Consider the following 19,094-nt stretch of genomic DNA (forward strand, 5'->3'; position numbering starts at 1 on the left):
AAAATCTTATCATTTAATTAAGAATGTTACAAATCTGAAACAAACAGCAGGAAACATAAATACTATTTATACTTCCTAACTGTTAAAGGACAGGGAGAAAAGTCCATATTTCCCTGCTTTATTCAGAGAGAAAAGGCTATATTTCCCTGCTCTACAGTACACTGAGGGAACGTAGTACTGCCTGGTACCGGTGTTCTGTATTATTCCCCGACTATGTAACGTTTGCCTATATTGAAAATCACATTAAAGAACACGCATGCGCTCACTGCCACAGTCGGCAAATTTTACAGAAGCGGGACCGCCACAATTTGGGCACTAGTTGGGGGGCATACAAATAATATTGTGGGGGAAAAAAAGGATTGTAAATAGTTACAAACACTCTGTGGACATCTAAAAACCATTGGACAAATAAGGAGTAAATGGGTGAACATTTTGCATAAAAAAACACAATAATATAAATAATTACAAACATTCCCTTTCCAGCTGAAACCATAATTTGGCCAGTGGTATTTAGATGTCCGTCCCCAGAGTGTTTGTAAGTATTTACAATCTTTTTTTTGCCCACATATTGTGGAGGTCCTGCTTCTGTAATATTTGCCGACTGCAGCAGTGAGCACATGCCTGCTCTTTAGTGTAATTTTTCAATGTAATTGAAGGAATGCACCAGTGAGCACATGCGTGCAAAACTGTCTATGAAAGTATTTTGTAGGCGGGGCCAGAGGTAGGCAAACGTAACGCAGTCGGGGAATAATACAGACCACTAGCCTGATTGCTTTAAGTGCAGTGCTAGTTCACCCTATTCCTGGCCAAGTTCACACACAGTGAGGGTTACATCCCGCTATCATGCGGTGCAGTCAGCCAGGTACAGCTGCTGAGGGAAGCACTCAATATCACAGCTCAAACTGTGGCATAGTATGCAGGCTTTGATACTTAGGGAGAGACCACTCCGGCTTGACACGCCATGCCCACTAACCAGGGACCTCTCACAGGATGGCAATTGGATCTGTCAAATAAACAATATGCCAGTATGGAAGTATCAGTTCAACAAGGCATCAATGTGTTGCTGTAATCCATGGTTATTCATACAAGGAACTTCCCTGTATTAATAACTATGAATTACAGCAACACATTGATGCCTTGTTGAACCAATATTTCCGTGAGGGAACGTAGTGTGTAGTAGATGCAGGGTTCCAGTCTCATTGGAGTGTCTTGTGAGCAGGGCACCATTAGTAAACGTCAGTGTTCCCGACAGAACAGGATCTGTGATATGTAACTCCGCTGTTTAAGGACGACTGTGTCTAAACGGTCTGATGGAAAGATAATTGGGTCCATCAAAAAACATCTTGTGAGGCAGACTGGGCATATGGAAAGTGCTCTCAGACAGGGCATATTTTAAAAAGGCCCATGTATGTGACAGCTTTTTCTACTTTTTTTTATTAGTATAAGCTTATTTGTATCATTATTATTTTAAGCCAACCCTCAACCCCATGCCCCTCATAAAAGAAAATAGTAATCTAACTGCCCCAACTTATAATAAATAAATAATAAATAAAAAAAAAAATAGAATAAAATTATTTTATTTAAAAAAAAATATATTTGCCCAAAATATGGACTATGGGCACTGCCCCAGCTGTCACTATGTATGAACCTCCACTGTTTATTCTACCTGCATCTCTCTTTCTGTTTTTTTTTTATAGATTTACAGAAGTTGCATGCAATATAATGTTACATTTCACAGATATTGACTACACTTTTATGTCTAAATGCAGTTGTAAATATTTAAAATGGACCTGTTTCCAAAAATAAAAAACATAAGAAAGCAATAAGTCTAATGCATTATTTTCTTACTGCACTATAGACTGTCTTTACATATGTGTTCAACACATGCAGTTGGGCTAAACTGGTAGTAAAGGGGACATTCACTAATTTTCTAATGCGTGCCATTGTTTGCTTGTTTTACATCTGCAAGGGGAAAACATGCATAGTTAAAATTAGCTCCAGGGCAGCAATGCACTCTGCTGAGCCAATGACAAGAGGAATATGCATGTAACCACCTATCACCAGCTACCTTCCAGTAGTGCATTGCTGTTTAGGAGCCTACTGAGGTATGCATTTCAACAAAGGATACTAAGAAAATAAAGTACCTTTCATAATAGAAGTAAACTAAAAAGTCTTTTAAAACTGCATGCACCATCTAGACCATGAAAGTTTAATTTGAATTTCATGTCCATTTAAAGCTCTGAACTGGCAGAACACTGGTGGTCTGTAGCTGTACACAGCCACTAAGGCAATTACAGGTGCTATGCTCATATTTTTATATATATATTTGTACAAAAAGATCAGCACTCACCAGCACCATCATCCACTCTGTGCGCAGCTCTTTAAATGTTCAAAAGCAAGATATTTGAAGACCTGGATCCGGAGTTGGTCTTATGTGATCATCAAAAGCAAGCACGCCCCAAGAGATTATATAAACACCTTTAAAGTGTAATACAAAAAACCATAACATTTTGGCCCCACATCCTTGGGGCACTTTGTCTTTTAACATTGTGCTTTGCTTTTAATGTTCTTTGTCAATTGGCCAGTGGGCATATCTGATATATATTGTAAAAAATGTGAGGGTGTAATACACACCAGTGTGTATTCACACCCTTAGGGGGCGCCTCCTATAGCCTAAAACAAAAAATATATCAAATGATCATACAACACAAAAATATAACTGGTATAGTGCCTATAAGGAATATATATAAATGTACCAAAAAACTGTCCAATAAATGGTGATAATAAAGTCCCAATCAGTAGTATGTCCAAAACACAGTAGGCAGCTCTTGGTCTTAGGATGGTCTTCCTGGTAGATGGGTAACTGGAAAAAGAGAGAAAACAGAGGCACCAAACATGGCCTAGTACAGCCAGAAATCAAAATGTGCAATCCACACAAGTAACAATTGAATACTCACAAAAGAGACGCACCCATTGGTGCTATTGGGGCAGACTGGAGCCTCTCAGTGGTCCAGCTCAATGGTGCACATCAGGAGTCAGTCGTAGTCCTTAGTAATAGTTGTTAGCAGATTCCTAGATGGACACAAAATGTGCATACCATAGCCCAGTAACGTTTAAACAACTGAAAGGTGAACTGAGCAATCTTACTTAAAAGATCCAGAGAATCTGCAGGTGCATAAACAGCAAACTGGAACCAAATAGTCGCCCAGTAGACTGATACCTCCAGGTGGATACAGGATAACTCTCAGGTGCCAATAAATGTGTTAGCAGCATTCAAGTGATGAAGAAAACTCCATTGAAAAAAGCAAGTGTATGTTTAAAAAATCTTTATTTAAAATGCGACACGTTTCTCAGCCTGATGAAACAGCTTGTTATAGCTGAGAAACGCGTCGCATCTTAAATAAAGATTTTTTAGACATACACTTGCTTTTTTCAATGGAGTTTTCTTCATCACTTGAATGCTGCTAAAAATTTATTGGCACCTGAGAGTTATCCTGTATCCACCTAGAGGTATCAGTCTACTGGGCGACTGTTTGGTTCCAGTTTGCTGTTTATGCACCTGCAGGTGCTCTGGATATTGTAAGTAAGATTGCTCAGTTCACCTTTCAGTTGTTTAAATGTTACTGGGCTATGGTATGCACATTTTGTGTCCATCTAGGAATCTGCTAACAACTATTACTAAGGACTACGATTGACTCCTGATGTGCACCAGTGAGCTGGACCACTGAGAGGCTCCAGTCTGCCCCAATAGCACCAATGGGTGTGTCTCTTTTGTGAATATCTGATATATATTACCTTATTAAGAGGGTACCGTCATGTGCATATGTAACTTTGTGCACTGGGCTATACAGTTTATAATAATAAATGCCTAGTGGGATTATGCTTCTGCGTCACTAGGTTGATTGCCATATGATATTGTTATGTATTCATATTATAGATAGAATCTCCTGATGCGCTTAGCCTTAATGCTGTGGTTTAAATCATGTGCGGATGCTTTCCATTGCCATGGTGACCCATATTACCTATTTGGGGCGGTACCTCTTGTCGTATTAAATGCATGTGGCATTGGCACAGACTGACGTCATTACGTCTATTCACCATACGGCTGTGTGGATTGGCTGATGTACGGTGCTATCAGGTTGTTATGACTACGGTCAACTATCAATGACGTAGGTACGCTTCTCATTGCCGACTGCATGATTACATCTTATCAGGAGATGGGTAAGGGGTATATTAGGCACTTTATTGGGGATATGTTGTATACTTGTTGTGTGGTATTTCCATGTGACCAAGGCCTCCGTGTGGGGCCGAAACGTTATGTTTTTTTGTATTACACAGTAAAGGTGTTTATATAATCTCTGGGTGCGTGCTCATTTTTGATGATCACATAGGACCAACACCGGATCCTGGTCTTTAAATATCCTGCTTTTGTATATATATATATATATATATATATATATATATATATATTATTATTATTATTATACTTTATTTATGAAGCGCCAACATATTCCACAGCGCTATCCATGGGTACACTTCATTTAAATAAAACAATGATATAAGACTTGTGGGAGACAGGAGAAAATTTACAAACACTTACAGGTGGAATTGAAGGCCCTATTCCCGTGGGAACTTACAATCTAGAATCACAAATATATATATATATATTTATATACCCTCAATCATGTAAGGTTTGTTAGGTTACCCAATTTTGAAACATAAATTCAGATAAACAGAAGGGCACTCATGGGTCTTTCCATCAACAAATAATTTCCTTTATTTACATTAATTAAATCACATACAGGTCAACGTTTTGGCTGGTACAGTCAGTCTTTTTCAAGACAATCTACAAATAAATAAAATACAATAATCTAAAGGGCTACAAATAATGTGCACCATAGATTTTTATACAACAATCAAGGAAAAGTGATAAACAAAACATAGAATGCTCTCCCATCAACATCCCATTGAAAAATAAATAAATAAATATATACCTTGGTTTTAATTTGAATTTCAAATTTCAAATGCATATAAAATGCTAATAAAATGTTTTCCAACAGTACAGCATATTGTGTATGCAAATATTGTGTTTTGAAAAGAAATCTCATATATGTTCAGATAATGTTGCACGGAATATGATATTAGTGTTACCATTTGTAACCAAAATAAATCAATTAAAGTGTTGGCGAAAGAGCCGTGTCATGGTTATATTATGTATCATGAGACTGCTGAACATGTTACATTCAATAGTGTGACATAGTAGCATTTGCGCAAAGCAATATTAACTACCCACTACAGTGCTATACATTCATGTGCAATAAGCCAGACATTTATATTAATATAAGAACTAAATATCCACCATGGACAAAGCATATAGTTAACATATCTACCTTTGCTTGTTAGTAATTGCAGCTTCTCATGCCACCATTCCGGATAGTAATGTGTATGTGTACTAACCAATGCAGTTTAAAACTCCAGCCGAGTTGTTTGGCCAGAGTATTTTTGACCAAATTAATGGCTGGTGTGTATGTGGTGATAAAATGAAGGGTATTAGGTCCTGATTTCCTCATTCTGTTTTTGTTAATAACAGATCTTTGATCTAAATGTTCAATCTCCCTCCAAGTGTTGATAATGTCTTTCAATTTATAACCCCTTGTCAAACGTATCTCTCATTAATACAAATTGCGATTGTTTGTCAATAGCCTCCGTGTTGTTTCTAATTACTCTCAGTAATTGAGATTTTAAAATTCCAAACTTCAACTGTGGAGGATGGAAACTCTGAAATTTCAATAGTGTGTTTCTGTCCGTTTGCTTAGAAAAAAGTTTAGTGTATAACCTGCATTGACCACCAACCTCCTGTTTGTATATACAAAGATCTAGGAACTTAATTTGCTCACAATCATTTTCCATTTTAAATTGTAAATTGGATAAATTGTTATTTAACTGTTCAAACCATACTGAAAGTTCTGACTCGCTGCCACCCCATACTATCAACAAGTCATCAATATAACGAAGATACAGAAGAATATTAGGGTTATTACCATTAAAGACAAAACAATCCTCATACCATGACAAAAAGATTTGCATAAGCTGGGGCCATTGGTGAACCCATGGCAGTGCCAATGAGTTGTAAATAATATGTATTTTCAAAACAAAAATAATTATGCGTTAAGCATATGTCCAACAGTTCATCAACAAATTCAATGGGAGGACCAGTAGAATTGGGATCAGAAGATAATTTTGTCCTTACTGCCTGGAGACCCAGGGAATGAGGAATTATAGTGTACAGACTGGCCACATCTAATGTGCCCAGTAACACATTTTTGGCAAACATTTTATCTCTCAGTAATTTTATGAGTTCAATAGAATCCAAAAGAAACTGTCTTGTTTTCTTAACTGTGTCCTGTAAAAAATAATCCACATATTGGGCCATACTTTGATAGTGACCCAATAGCGGACACAATAGGACGTCCAGGTGGTCTTTGGGAGTGTTTGTGAATTGTGTGAATACTGTAAATAAACGGATATCTAGGGTGGTCAGAAATTTGTGTATAGTCTCATCAATGTACCCACTTTGGAGGGCCATTAATAATGTTTTATCCAAGGACACTTTAAATTCCTTGGGTGGATTCTTAGGTAAAATTTAATATGTCTGTGAGTCTTTTAGCTGATTAAGTAATTCTGTTCTATAATAGCAGTGGTCTAGGATGACGATAGTGCCGCCCTTATCTGCGGCTTGAATGACAAGAGATTTGTCATCCCTTAAGCTGCAAACTGCATGTGAAATTTTTTATGGAAGGGTGAGTGTTAGGGGGTTCAAATCTTGACTTTGACTTAAATTTAGAGTGGCAATGGACTTTATTAGAATTAGATTTTTGAAACATATATTTGAGTTTTAGTTGGCGCTGAAACCTAGTTATATCAATTTGAGTTTTAAAATCATCAATTTTAGGAGTGGGCACATAATTCAACCCTTTGTTGAGCAATGTTATTTCATGTTCACTAAGTGCCCGACTGCTAAGATTTATGACTGCACACCTGGTTGCTATATTTTGGGTTTTATTTTGGTAGCCACCCCATCTGACATAGTTTCTACGTCTTTTCCTACCTCCTTTTTTGATGGTTTATTTTGAGATCTGGTTTGCACCCTGCAAAACTCCATAGTACTAGAGGGATTACTGGTGCATTCCTGGCCACTTGAATCCCCCCCCCACTGGTGTTAATTGTCAACATATTTTGCTAGGTGTGCTTATCTCTAAATCTCCTATGATGAAAAGATGGTTTATCACTAAGCCAAGGGTACACTGTTTTTTCTTTATAGTCTATTTCAACAGTGTAGCCGTTTTGTATTTTTAAAATTGATAAGCTCCTGCCTATATTTATCAATCTGGGTTTCAGTTTGCCAAGCCAATCTTCACTATTATCATGAGTTAAAGGGACACTGTACTCAAATTTTTTCTTTCGTAATTCAGATTGAGCATGACATTTTAAGCAACTTTCTAATTTACTCCTTTTATCAAATTTTTCTTCATTCTCTTGGTATCTTTATTTGAAATGCAAAAATGTAAGTTTAGATGCCGGCCCATTTTTGGTGAACAACCTGGGTTGTCCTTGCTGATTGGTGGATAAATTAATTCACCAATAAAAAAGTGCTGTCCAGAGTACTGAACCCAAAACAAGTTTAGATGCCTTCTTTTTCAAATAAAGATAGCAAGAGAACGAAGAAAAATTGATAATAGCAGTAAATTAGTTGCTTAAATTGCATGTTCTTTCTGAATTACAAAAGAAAAATTTTGGGTACAGCGTCCCTTTAAAAAAACAATCTTTTCATATTCCAACATATCAATTTCAATCTTTTTAATTTTCTTTAACCGTGTAACTTAATCTATAACCATTAAAACCCAATCAAGGGAACACTTATTTGCAATGATGAGAATATTACCACATTATAACATATTTTACCTGAACACATTTATCTGACTTCTATTTTTAGATTGTCCAGCAAGCTCTGGATGCAGCTAGAGAAGGAAGAACCTGCATTATGATTGCACACAGACTGTCTACAGTGCAGAATGCCGATATCATTGTTGTCATGAAGAATGGAAAGATAATAGAATATGGAAGCCATCAACAGCTTCTAGCAAATCGTGGGGCGTACTTTAATTTAGTAAATGCACAAACAATAACGTAATGTGAAAACAAAGATATAGAAAATGTGTACAAAGAAACACTGCAGTTAAGCATGACTTTACAGAACACAATTGTAGTGTATCACAGCAGAATGTTTTACAGAAGAACACATCTGTTGGGAAACCATTGTACTGCATTACATGGAAGTGTTTAAACCTGATCTTGAGAGCCACAAACAGGCAATAATTTAACAAAGATGAGACTTTGTAGCACTATGGAATTTGTGAATGCTACAGGACTATGTATTATCTAATCATGGTTATCAAGCCATCAGGTTCCTGTGTGAAATAAATCACATGCTTTTTTCCCAGGGCTTTTAAATTTGAAACCACTGCAATTTGAAACCACATTAACCCTTTAATTATACTCAGCACTCCTAGAGCTAAGGGCTAACCTTGGCACCCCGATGTTTCGGAACTACATTTCCATTATGCTTAACTAGACTGCAGAGTTCCAAAGCATTATGGGAAATGTAGTTCCAAAACATCTTGGTTGCAGAGGTTAGACATCACTGCCTTAGAGCTTGGAAAGGGTCCCAATGAGTAGACCAAAGTTCTTTTACACTGTGATGCGTATGACTATAGATTATTCAAAATGTTCAAATTTAGAAAAAATATAGAATACAACTGGGTAGTCTTAGTATTAGAACAGTCAACCTTTAAAACTTTAAAATTAAAATATAAATATTTATGTGGAGGAAACAAGATGCAGATTTTTAATATATTTTAAATGGGATGTTTACACTTTTTTTTTACTGATGGGAGCAAGTTGTAACTTCCATCAAAAGACAAAATAAATCATCCTATCAAGCCCACTTCTAAATAAACAGCATTTTACTTTACTAGCATCAAAAGAACATTATACTCAAAACTCTTCTATCCATATAACAAAAGGAGCATTTATACATGCTGACATTTTTGTCTTAAAAAATGTGAGGTAAAAGCTGCTTAAATGTAAAGTGAAAATAATACAGCAGTATCAGTAGTGAGCATCATAGCAATGCTCATTGGCTGAAAAGTATTTCCTACCAATGCTCATTGGCTAATAAGCAGTAGCTGGAAGTACTTAGTAACCAATGAGAATTATACACTAAGGGACCAATTTATCAACTGTTGGGCAGATATGATCGGCTGTAGCTTATAATTAGTGACTGTCCAAAGGGAAGCCTGACTGTGTAGAAACAAAATAGACTAAAAATATACAGTAAAGAACCACCCTCTCTCTCTCTATAAGCTTTGTCAAACAATTTTACCTCCCATCTTGATTTTATTTTTTACATATAACAGTCAAGAAGAAGTGTTTAATTGGGGCAAATTTAATAATTTAATACTGAATTTGCTGATTTTAAATCTCCTCTGTGATGTGGGGGTCTATTTTGAGATGTTAAAAGAATAGTACGTTTTGATCAAGTTTAATTCTGTTTACGTTAAAAAAAAAAAAAGCTTGACTTACAATTTTATTTACACAGGCAAGATCCTAAGGACACTCAGGGCACAACTGGAGAACACTTGAAGGAATGTCCCTAGTATCCTGCCTTAGCTGTTCATCTGCTGACAGGCACAGCAAGCTGAAAAATATATCTGGTGTTAAACTTTACATGTTTTAAAATCAGGTCCGAAATCTAAGCAATATTTTCAAGATAATTTAATTAATCACTTCTGATAAAGATGCACTGTAACTTACTTTACAATCTAGCCGTTACATTCTAATACCGCATGCTCTGGCCAGCCACTTCAAAACTCTTTTTTTTTGTGAGCTAACGGTTTGAACTGTTCTCCAATTGGCAATCTAGCTTCAAAAATAGTGCAGTACAGCGATAATTGGAGATCAGTTCAAACCTTAGCTCACAAAAACATATGAGTCTTGAAGTTGGAGGCCGAAGCGTGGGGTATTAGAATGTCACGGCTAGATTAAAGTTACAGCGCATCTTCATTAGAAGTGATAAATGTAAGTCCCTGTAAAATATCACTCAGGTTCCTAACCTAATTTTAAAACATTTAAAGATTACTATCATATTAACTCTTTCATTCAGTGGAGAATTGCCACATACTTTCAAAGCAAAGCTAGAATGCACTATGTACTGACCATGCTTTATTATTACTACGTCTAGATAGTCTGTCCATGGTGGAAGTCATAACAATTTGTTGACATGCGTCAAACAATGCAGCCCTTAGGTTGCCTCTTACTGCACTCTCTGACTGCTATAATGCTGGCAAAATCATTTTTAAAGGAATATCCGCAATTTGGCAACATGCTCTCTTAAAGGTTTGACACCCCTTCTTATACAATATTGCATATAAAAAAGTCATTAAAGTGCCAGACAACATGTTGACATCTGTGCATATCCTAAAAAGGCTAATTAAGTAAAAAATAGTTTGCATAAAAAAAATGGTTTAGAAATTGCTGGCACGTATTTTAAAACAATCTTCAAAAATAAGCAAAAATACTTACATACCCATGCTGTCTGGAGCACTGTGCTCCACCCCCCTTATCAGTGTTTAGACACAGGCATTGTATTTCAATTGAGTTCCCAGCTTCTAGGCATGCTCCAGCAGATAATCACTGTGCACGTTTGCATTCTACCAAAGCAACAATAGATATAGATACAGCCATTGAAGGAAATGTGCGGGGGGAGTTAGAGCTTTACAATTCGGAAAATTAAAAGAAAGTGTTAATGGTGAGGCACTGCAGTATAAATTTGCAGGTAAAGTAATTAAATTACATATTATTATATTTCCTCTCTATCCCAACTTGTTTTATGTCCCTTTAAGTTCTATGCAGGCCTGGTGGTAAACTGCAACAGGACCTAGCTCTCTTGTGTTTGTCACACAGGTCATAGTGATACTTTGTGACATCACATTGCTGAATTATCTTATGTCTGTCTCAGTAAACAGATAGTAGCTATAATGACTGGACATATAGAAAGATGAAATCTTCAATGCTAAGCAATATTTACAGATATTCAGGCATAATAACTTGTTTGAATCATTTTATTTATTTATAGATAACATGTCATATTTGCTTTACTGACACTAGTAAACTATGTATTTAACCCCTGCAATGGGGTTAAACACATAGGTAAAATACCACTTGAGAGTTGCAGGCATTAATGTTCCTGCATAGAACACGGGCAATTAGCTATTAAGGAGTGTCAGATGCACTAATCACCGGTTGTGTCCTGCTCAAGAGCTAACATGCTTGTAACAAAGAATGCATGTTTTTTAATTAAAAAAATCAACTCAATAAAAAGTAAATTTTTCCATTGTCTTTGATACTCTATGCAGTTTATTCACTGAAGAACAGAGAGATGAGTGAACTTTAGTGAATTACGTGCACAGAATAACAATGAAACCGGTGAAGCTTATTGGAATGGAGAAGACTTTGGGGGGTTCCTAAAACATTTATTACAGTTCACAACGAAAACCATGATAAGTGAATTGCTTGGGTTTTCTCTGGGTTTTCAAATTCAACACCATTCCAGTATATTAGAAAACCCACATATAGGACAGTTTATCTGCGCTATACCAATCCATCATAAAAACCAATCCATCATAAAACAACTTCTCATTATATTTGAACTTTTTCTAATTTAACAGCCTTAGGGGCCCATTTATTATGCTGCAAATGATGTTTCCGTGTGAGCCTTCAGGCTCGTCGGAAACATAAGTTAAGAATCAGCGGTCGTAAGACCACTGTTCCTTAACTCATCCGCCACCTCTGAGGCGGCAGACAGCAATCATCCCGATCGGATACGAATTAGATGATTGACACTCCCTGCTAGCTGATTGGCCGTAAATGTGCAGGGGGCAGCATTGCACAAGCATTTCACATGAAATGCTTGTGCAATGATAAATGCCGACAGCGTATGCTGTCGGCATTTATCGATGTCGGGCGGACCTGATTGCTACAGCGGATCATGTCCCCCCGACACCTGATAAATCGGCCCCTTAATCTCTTGAAAAAATGCATATTATTTAGATCACAACTGAAAAATAAATATGAGGAATTAAATAAGAACATTATAAAGTTTAAAAAACCAACAGACAAATGAATGTAAGTTTGATATTTATATAAAATGTCCGATATGTGAAATTAAATTATTTTTAATAAATATTTTAAATATGAAATTGTTATTTATTTTTTAAACCTCCAGACATTTTCACTATACTGAACTGTGTTTATCATAAGTCATGAAATATATATATTGTATTCTTAGTGTCATGAATTACAGTAATAAATATATAAGAAATTGGATTCCCTGTTTTACATTAACAAGTTAATTTACATAGAGCACAAGTAAAATGCTAATTCATTATAACGCCAAATATACGTGGACACAACTACAAAGACACACCCTTTCCTAATGGTGCATGAAATCCAGCACATAACCATTACATCTCCATAGCCAAACTCTGGGTCATACTGAAGAGCTCAGTGAATTTAAATAAGCAATGTCATATGATGCCACCTGTGCCATAAGTCAGTTCTTGACATTTCTGCTCTACTAGATCTGTCCCAGTCACCTGCACTATTATTGTGAAGTTGAAGCATCTAGGAACAACAAAAGTCCAGCCTCAAACGTAAGGAGTAGGGCAGCTGAGCACTAAAATACATAGGCCTAGATTTGGAGTTCGGCGGTAAAAGGGCTGTTAACGCTCCGCAGGCTTTTTTCTGGCCGCACCATAAATTTAACTCTGGTATCGAGAGTTTAAACAAATGCTGCGTTAGGCTCCAAAAAAGGAGCGTAGAGCATTTTTACCGCAAATGCAACTCTCGATACCAGAGTTGCTTACGGACGCGGCCGGCCTCAAAAACGTGCTCGTGCACGATTCTCCCATAGGAAACAATGGGGCTGTTTGAGCTGAAAAAAAACCTAACACCTGCAAAAAAGCAGCGTTCAGCTCCTAACGCAGCCCCATTGTTTCCTATGGGGAAACACTTCCTACTTCTGCACCTAACACTCTAACATGTACCCCGAGTCTAAACACCCCTACCCTTACACTTATTAACCCCTAATCTTCCGCCCCCGCTATCGCTGACCCCTGCATATTTTTTTTAACCCCTAATCTGCCGCTCCGTAAACCGCTGCAACCTACGTTATCCCTATGTACCCCTAATCTGCTGCCCTAACATCGCCGACCCCTATATTATATTTATTAACCCCTAATCTGCCCCCCTCAACGTCGCCGACACCTGCCTACACTTATTAACCCCTAATCTGCCGAGCGGACCTGAGCGCTACTACAATAAAGTTATTAACCCCTAATCCGCCTCACTAACCCTATCATAAATAGTATTAACTCCTAATCTGCCCTCCCTAACATCGCCGACACCTACCTTCAATTATTAACCCCTAATCTGCCGAGTGGACCTCACCGCTACTATAATAAATGTATTAACCCCTAAAGCTAAGTCTAACCCTAATACTAACACCCCCCTAAGTTAAATATAATTTACATCTAACGAAATAAATTAACTCTTATTAAATAACTTATTCCTATTTAAAGCTAAATACTTACCTGTAAAATAAATCCTAATATAGCTACAATATAAATTATAATTATATTATAGCTATTTTAGGATTAATATTTATTTTACAGGCAACTTTTTAATTATTTTAACCAGGTACAATAGCTATTAAATAGTTAAGAACTATTTAATAGTTACCTAGTTAAAATAATAACAAATTTACCTGTAAAATAAATCCTAACCTAAGATATAATTAAACCTAACACTACCCTATCAATAAATTAATTAAACACAATTGCTACAAATAAATACAATTAAATAAACTAGCTAAAGTACAAAAAATAAAAAAGAACTAAGTTACAAAAAATAATAAAATATTTACAAACATAAGAAAAATATTACAACAATTTTAAACTAATTACACCTACTCTAAGCCCCCTAATAAAATAACAAAGCCCCCCAAAATAAAAAATTCCCTACCCTATTCTAAATTTAAAAAGTTACAAGCTCTTTTACCTTACCAGCCCTGAACAGGGCCCTTTGCGGGGCATGCCCCAAGGATTTCAGCTCTTTTGCCTGTAAAAAAAAACCATACCATACCCCCCCCCAACATTACAACCCACCACCCACATACCCCTAATCTAACCCAAACCCCCCTTAAATAAACCTAACACTAAGCCCCTGAAGATCTTCCTACCTTGTCTTCACCATACCAGGTTCACCGATCCGTCCTGGCTCCAACATCTTCATCCAACCCAAGCGGGGGTTGGCGATCCATCATCCGGTGCTGAAGAGGTCCAGAAGAGGCTCCAAAGTCTTCCTCCTATCCGGCAAGAAGAGGACATCCGGACCGGCAAACATCTTCTCCAAGCGGCATCTTCAATCTTCTTCCATCCGGTGCGGAGCGGGTCCATCTTGAAGCAGGCGACGCGGATCCATCCTCTTCTTCCGTTGTCTCCCGACGAATGACGGTTCCTTTAAGGGACGTCATCCAAGATGGCGTCCCTCGAATTCCGATTGGCTGATAGGATTCTATCAGCCAATCGGAATTAAGGTAGGAATTTTCTGATTGGCTGATGGAATCAGCCAATCAGAATCAAGTTCAATCCGATTGGCTGATCCAATCAGCCAATCAGATTGAGCTCGCATTCTATTGGCTGTTCCGATCAGCCAATAGAATGCGAGCTCAATCTGATTGGCTGATTGGATCAGCCAATCGGATTGAACTTGATTCTGATTGGCTGATTCCATCAGCCAATCAGAAAATTCCTACCTTAATTCCGATTGGCTGATAGAATCCTATCAGCCAATCGGAATTCGAGGGACGCCATCTTGGATGACGTCCCTTAAAGGAACCGTCATTCGTCGGGAGACAACGGAAGAAGAGGATGGATCCGCGTCGCCTGCTTCAAGATGGACCCGCTCCGCACCGGATGGAAGAAGATTGAAGATGCCGCTTGGAGAAGATGTTTGCCGGTCCGGATGTCCTCTTCTTGCCGGATAGGAGGAAGACTTTGGAGCCTCTTCTGGACCTCTTCAGCACCGGATGATGGATCGCCAACCCCCGCTTGGGTTGGATGAAGATGTTGGAGCCAGGACGGATCGGTGAACCTGGTATGGTGAAGACAAGGTAGGAAGATCTTCAGGGGCTTAGTGTTAGGTTTATTTAAGGGGGGTTTGGGTTAGATTAGGGGTATGTGGGTGGTGGGTTGTAATGTTGGGGGGGGGTATGGTATGTTTTTTTTTTACAGGCAAAAGAGCTGAAATCCTTGGGGCATGCCCCGCAAAGGGCCCTGTTCAGGGCTGGTAAGGTAAAAGAGCTTGTAACTTTTTAAATTTAGAATAGGGTAGGGAATTTTTTATTTTGGGGGGCTTTGTTATTTTATTAGGGGGCTTAGAGTAGGTGTAATTAGTTTAAAATTGTTGTAATATTTTTCTTATGTTTGTAAATATTTTATTATTTTTTGTAACTTAGTTCTTTTTTATTTTTTGTACTTTAGCTAGTTTATTTAATTGTATTTATTTGTAGATATTGTATTTAATTAATTTATTGATAGTGTAGTGTTAGGTTAATTGTAGGTAATTGTAGGTAGTTTATTTAATTAATTTATTGATAGGGTAGTGTTAGGTTTAATTATATCTTAGGTTAGGATTTATTTTACAGGTAAATTTGTTATTATTTTAACTAGGTAACTATTAAATAGTTCTTAACTATTTAATAGCTATTGTACCTGGTTAAAATAAATACCAAGTTGCCTGTAAAATAAATATTAATCCTAAAATAGCTATAATATAATTATAATTTATATTGTATCTATATTAGGGTTTATTTTACAGGTAAGTATTTAGCTTTAAATAGGAATCATTTATTTAATAAGAGTTAATTAATTTCGTTAGATTAAAATTATATTTAATTTAGGGGGGTGTTAGTGTTAGGGTTAGACTTAGCTTTAGGGGTTAATCAATTTATTAGAATAGCGGTGAGCTCCGGTCGTCAGATTAGGGGTTAATAATTGAAGTTAGGTGTCGGCGATGTTAGGGAGGGCAGATTAGGGGTTAATACTATTTATGATAGGGTTAGTGAGGCGGGTTAGGGGTTAATAACTTTATTATAGTAGCGCTCAGGTCCGCTCGGCAGATTAGGGGTAATACGTGTAGGCAGGTGTCGGCGACGTTGAGGGGGGCAGATTAGGGGTTAATAAATATAATATAGGGGTCGGCGGTGTTAGGGGTAGCAGATTAGGGGTACATAGGGATAACGTAGGTGGCGGCGCTTTGCGGTCGGAAGATTAGGGGTTAATTATTTTAAGTAGCTGGCGGCGACGTTGTGGGGGGCAGGTTAGGGGTTAATAAATGTAATACAGGGGTCGGCGGGGTTAGGGGCAGCAGATTAGGGGTACATAAGTATAACGTAGGTGGCGGTCGGCAGATTAGGGGTTAAAAATTTTAATCGAGTGGCGGCGGTGTGGGGGGACCTCGGTTTAGGGGTACATAGGTAGTTTATGGGTGTTAGTGTACTTTAGGGTACAGTAGTTAAGAGCTTTATGAACCGGCGTTAGCCAGAAAGCTCTTAACTCCTGCTATTTTCAGGCGGCTGGAGTTTTGTCGTTAGAGCTCTAACGCTCACTTCAGAAACGACTCTAAATACCGGCGTTAGGAAGATCCCATTGAAAAGATAGGCTACGCAAATGGCGTAGGGGGATCTGCGGTATGGAAAAGTCGCGGCTGAAAAGTGAGCGTTAGACCCTTTAATCACTGACTCCAAATACCAGCGGGCGGCCAAAACCAGCGTTAGGAGCCTCTAACGCTGGTTTTGACGGCTACCGCCGAACTCCAAATCTAGGCCATAGAATGTAAAAACTGCCTATGATTTGTTGTCTCACTCACTACAGAGTTCCAAACTCTGGAAGCAGCATCAGCACAAGAACTGGGTGTCGGGAACTTCATTAAATCAAAATGTCAATAATAAAATAAGATAAGCAGGTGCACACTAGAAAATTTAGTAAGAGAGAGTGGATGAACTATATTGGAACACCCAAAAGTCTTTTCTTCTGCACTCCAAAAATAGTAATTAAATAATAGAAATTAAGCAGCTCTTAGCACAGAGATATTTATTATCAAAATCACACAAATCTTATCTATTAAAAATGAAAATCCCTACTGGACCCCTCACTTAAAGGAAAGAAAGTAGTTGTCTACTTGTAAACAAAAAATAAGGTGCACTACATTAAAGTCCCTGATCACATGACAATCCATATAAATGAAAGTACATTATGACCACACAAGTAGAAACCATTCTTTTCCCATCTAACACTCCATATACCCAGCCAAGATAGAGGGCAATAAACCAGCGGAGCTTCAGATGAAGTTATAACATGTGCACTCACACAGGGAGACTGCCGTCCCCTGATTCCTCCATTCTCAGATAAGGACAATGGGGAGTTACCGCAGAGAACGGCTGCACACAAGTTTTCTGTGGGAACCCCTACTACCTTCACGTGGCTGGGCATATGGTACAAATGGAACAAACAGAATCTGAGGAGTTACAGCATAATTGGGGAAGATATCAAAGTTTAGACTGGAGGAGTCAGGAGACGCCCTGAAGGCAGTCTCCCTATGTGAGTGCACATGTTATCACTTCCTCTGAAGCTCTGCTAGTTTATTACCCTCTATCTTGGTCAGGTAAATTTAGTGTTACATGTAAAGAAGTAAACGGTTTCTACTTGTGTTGCCACCAATGTACTTTTATTTATATGGATTGTCCAGTGATCGTTTATTTTCTTTCTTTTTAGTCAGGGGCCCAGTAGAGATTTTAATTTTTAATAGATGAGATTTGTATGTTTTTGATAATAATTATCTCTATGCTAAGAGCTGCTTAATGTCCCTTATTTAATTACTATTTTTGGCAGAGTGCAGTAGACTAGACTTTTGGTTGTTCCAATATAGTTAATCTACTCTTTCTTACTAATGCGTTAATAAACTCCATATAAAGGGCTATGGTTTTGGAGTGGGATGTCCAAGTTCATATAGGTGTGATGGTCAGGTGTCCACATACTGTTGGCCATTTAGTGCATATAATTCTCCATAAGCACCCATATTATCATGCTATACTCTTAAAGCATATATATTTACAACATAATGGTAAAGATAACCATTAAGAGAAATGAGAGTTGAGATGTATGGGGAGGAAAATGAGAGAGAGTGTAACAGGGGGATTAAATAGAGGTTGGGAGTGATGAGTGTCTGATCTTAAAGAGAAATTAGTGTGAATGTTATGACTGTGAGTACATGTTCAGTGGAGATGAGGTAGAAAAAGATATATTGAAATGGATGGTGAAAGAAAATGACACAACATAATTATTTGATGACAAAAATAATTATTGTAGCGGCTCCTCTTGGCCTAGGGCTAAAACTCAGTCACAGTGAGGAGGAGCTAGAATTCCAGTTTACAAATCAAGATGCAAGTATTACTCACAAGCTTAATGATAGGAGTAATGGTTCAGTATTAAAGGGACAGTCAAGTCCAAAAAAAACTTTCATGATTTAAATAGGGTATGCAATTTTAAACATCTTCCCAATTTACTTTTATCACCAATTTTGCTTTGTTCTCTTGGTATTCTTAGTTGAAAGCTAAAACTAGGAGGTTCATATGCCAATTTCTTAGACCTTGAAGACTGTCTCTAATCTGAATACATTTTGACCACTAGAGGGCATTAGTTTACATGTTTCATATAGATAACATTGAGCTCATGCACGTAAACTGACCTAGGACTGAGCACTGATTGGCTAAACTGCATGTCTGCCAAAAGAACTGAAATAAGGGGGCAGTCAGCAGAAGCTTAGATACAAGATAATTACAGAGTTAAAAAGTATATTAATATAACTGTGTTGGTTGTGCAAAACAAACATTCTGGTGTTGACTGTCCCTTTAAGTG

At 37.5% G+C, this 19,094-nt stretch overlaps 1 protein-coding gene across 1 annotated transcript in view; it reads left to right on the forward strand.

The window, feature by feature from the left end:
* Positions 1 to 9,031, forward strand: part of LOC128660336 (ATP-binding cassette sub-family B member 5) — a 414,907-nt gene extending 405,876 nt beyond the window's left edge. The window contains exon 30 of the mRNA XM_053714135.1: positions 7,994 to 9,031. Within this exon, the coding sequence (XP_053570110.1) occupies positions 7,994 to 8,191 (198 nt within the window). The 3' untranslated portion in view covers positions 8,192 to 9,031. The remainder of the gene's footprint in view (positions 1 to 7,993) is intronic.
* Positions 9,032 to 19,094: the final 10,063 nt, after the last annotated feature.

The sequence above is a fragment of the Bombina bombina genome, chromosome 5, assembly GCF_027579735.1.
Source record: "Bombina bombina isolate aBomBom1 chromosome 5, aBomBom1.pri, whole genome shotgun sequence".
NCBI classification, from domain to species: Eukaryota; Metazoa; Chordata; class Amphibia; order Anura; family Bombinatoridae; genus Bombina; species Bombina bombina.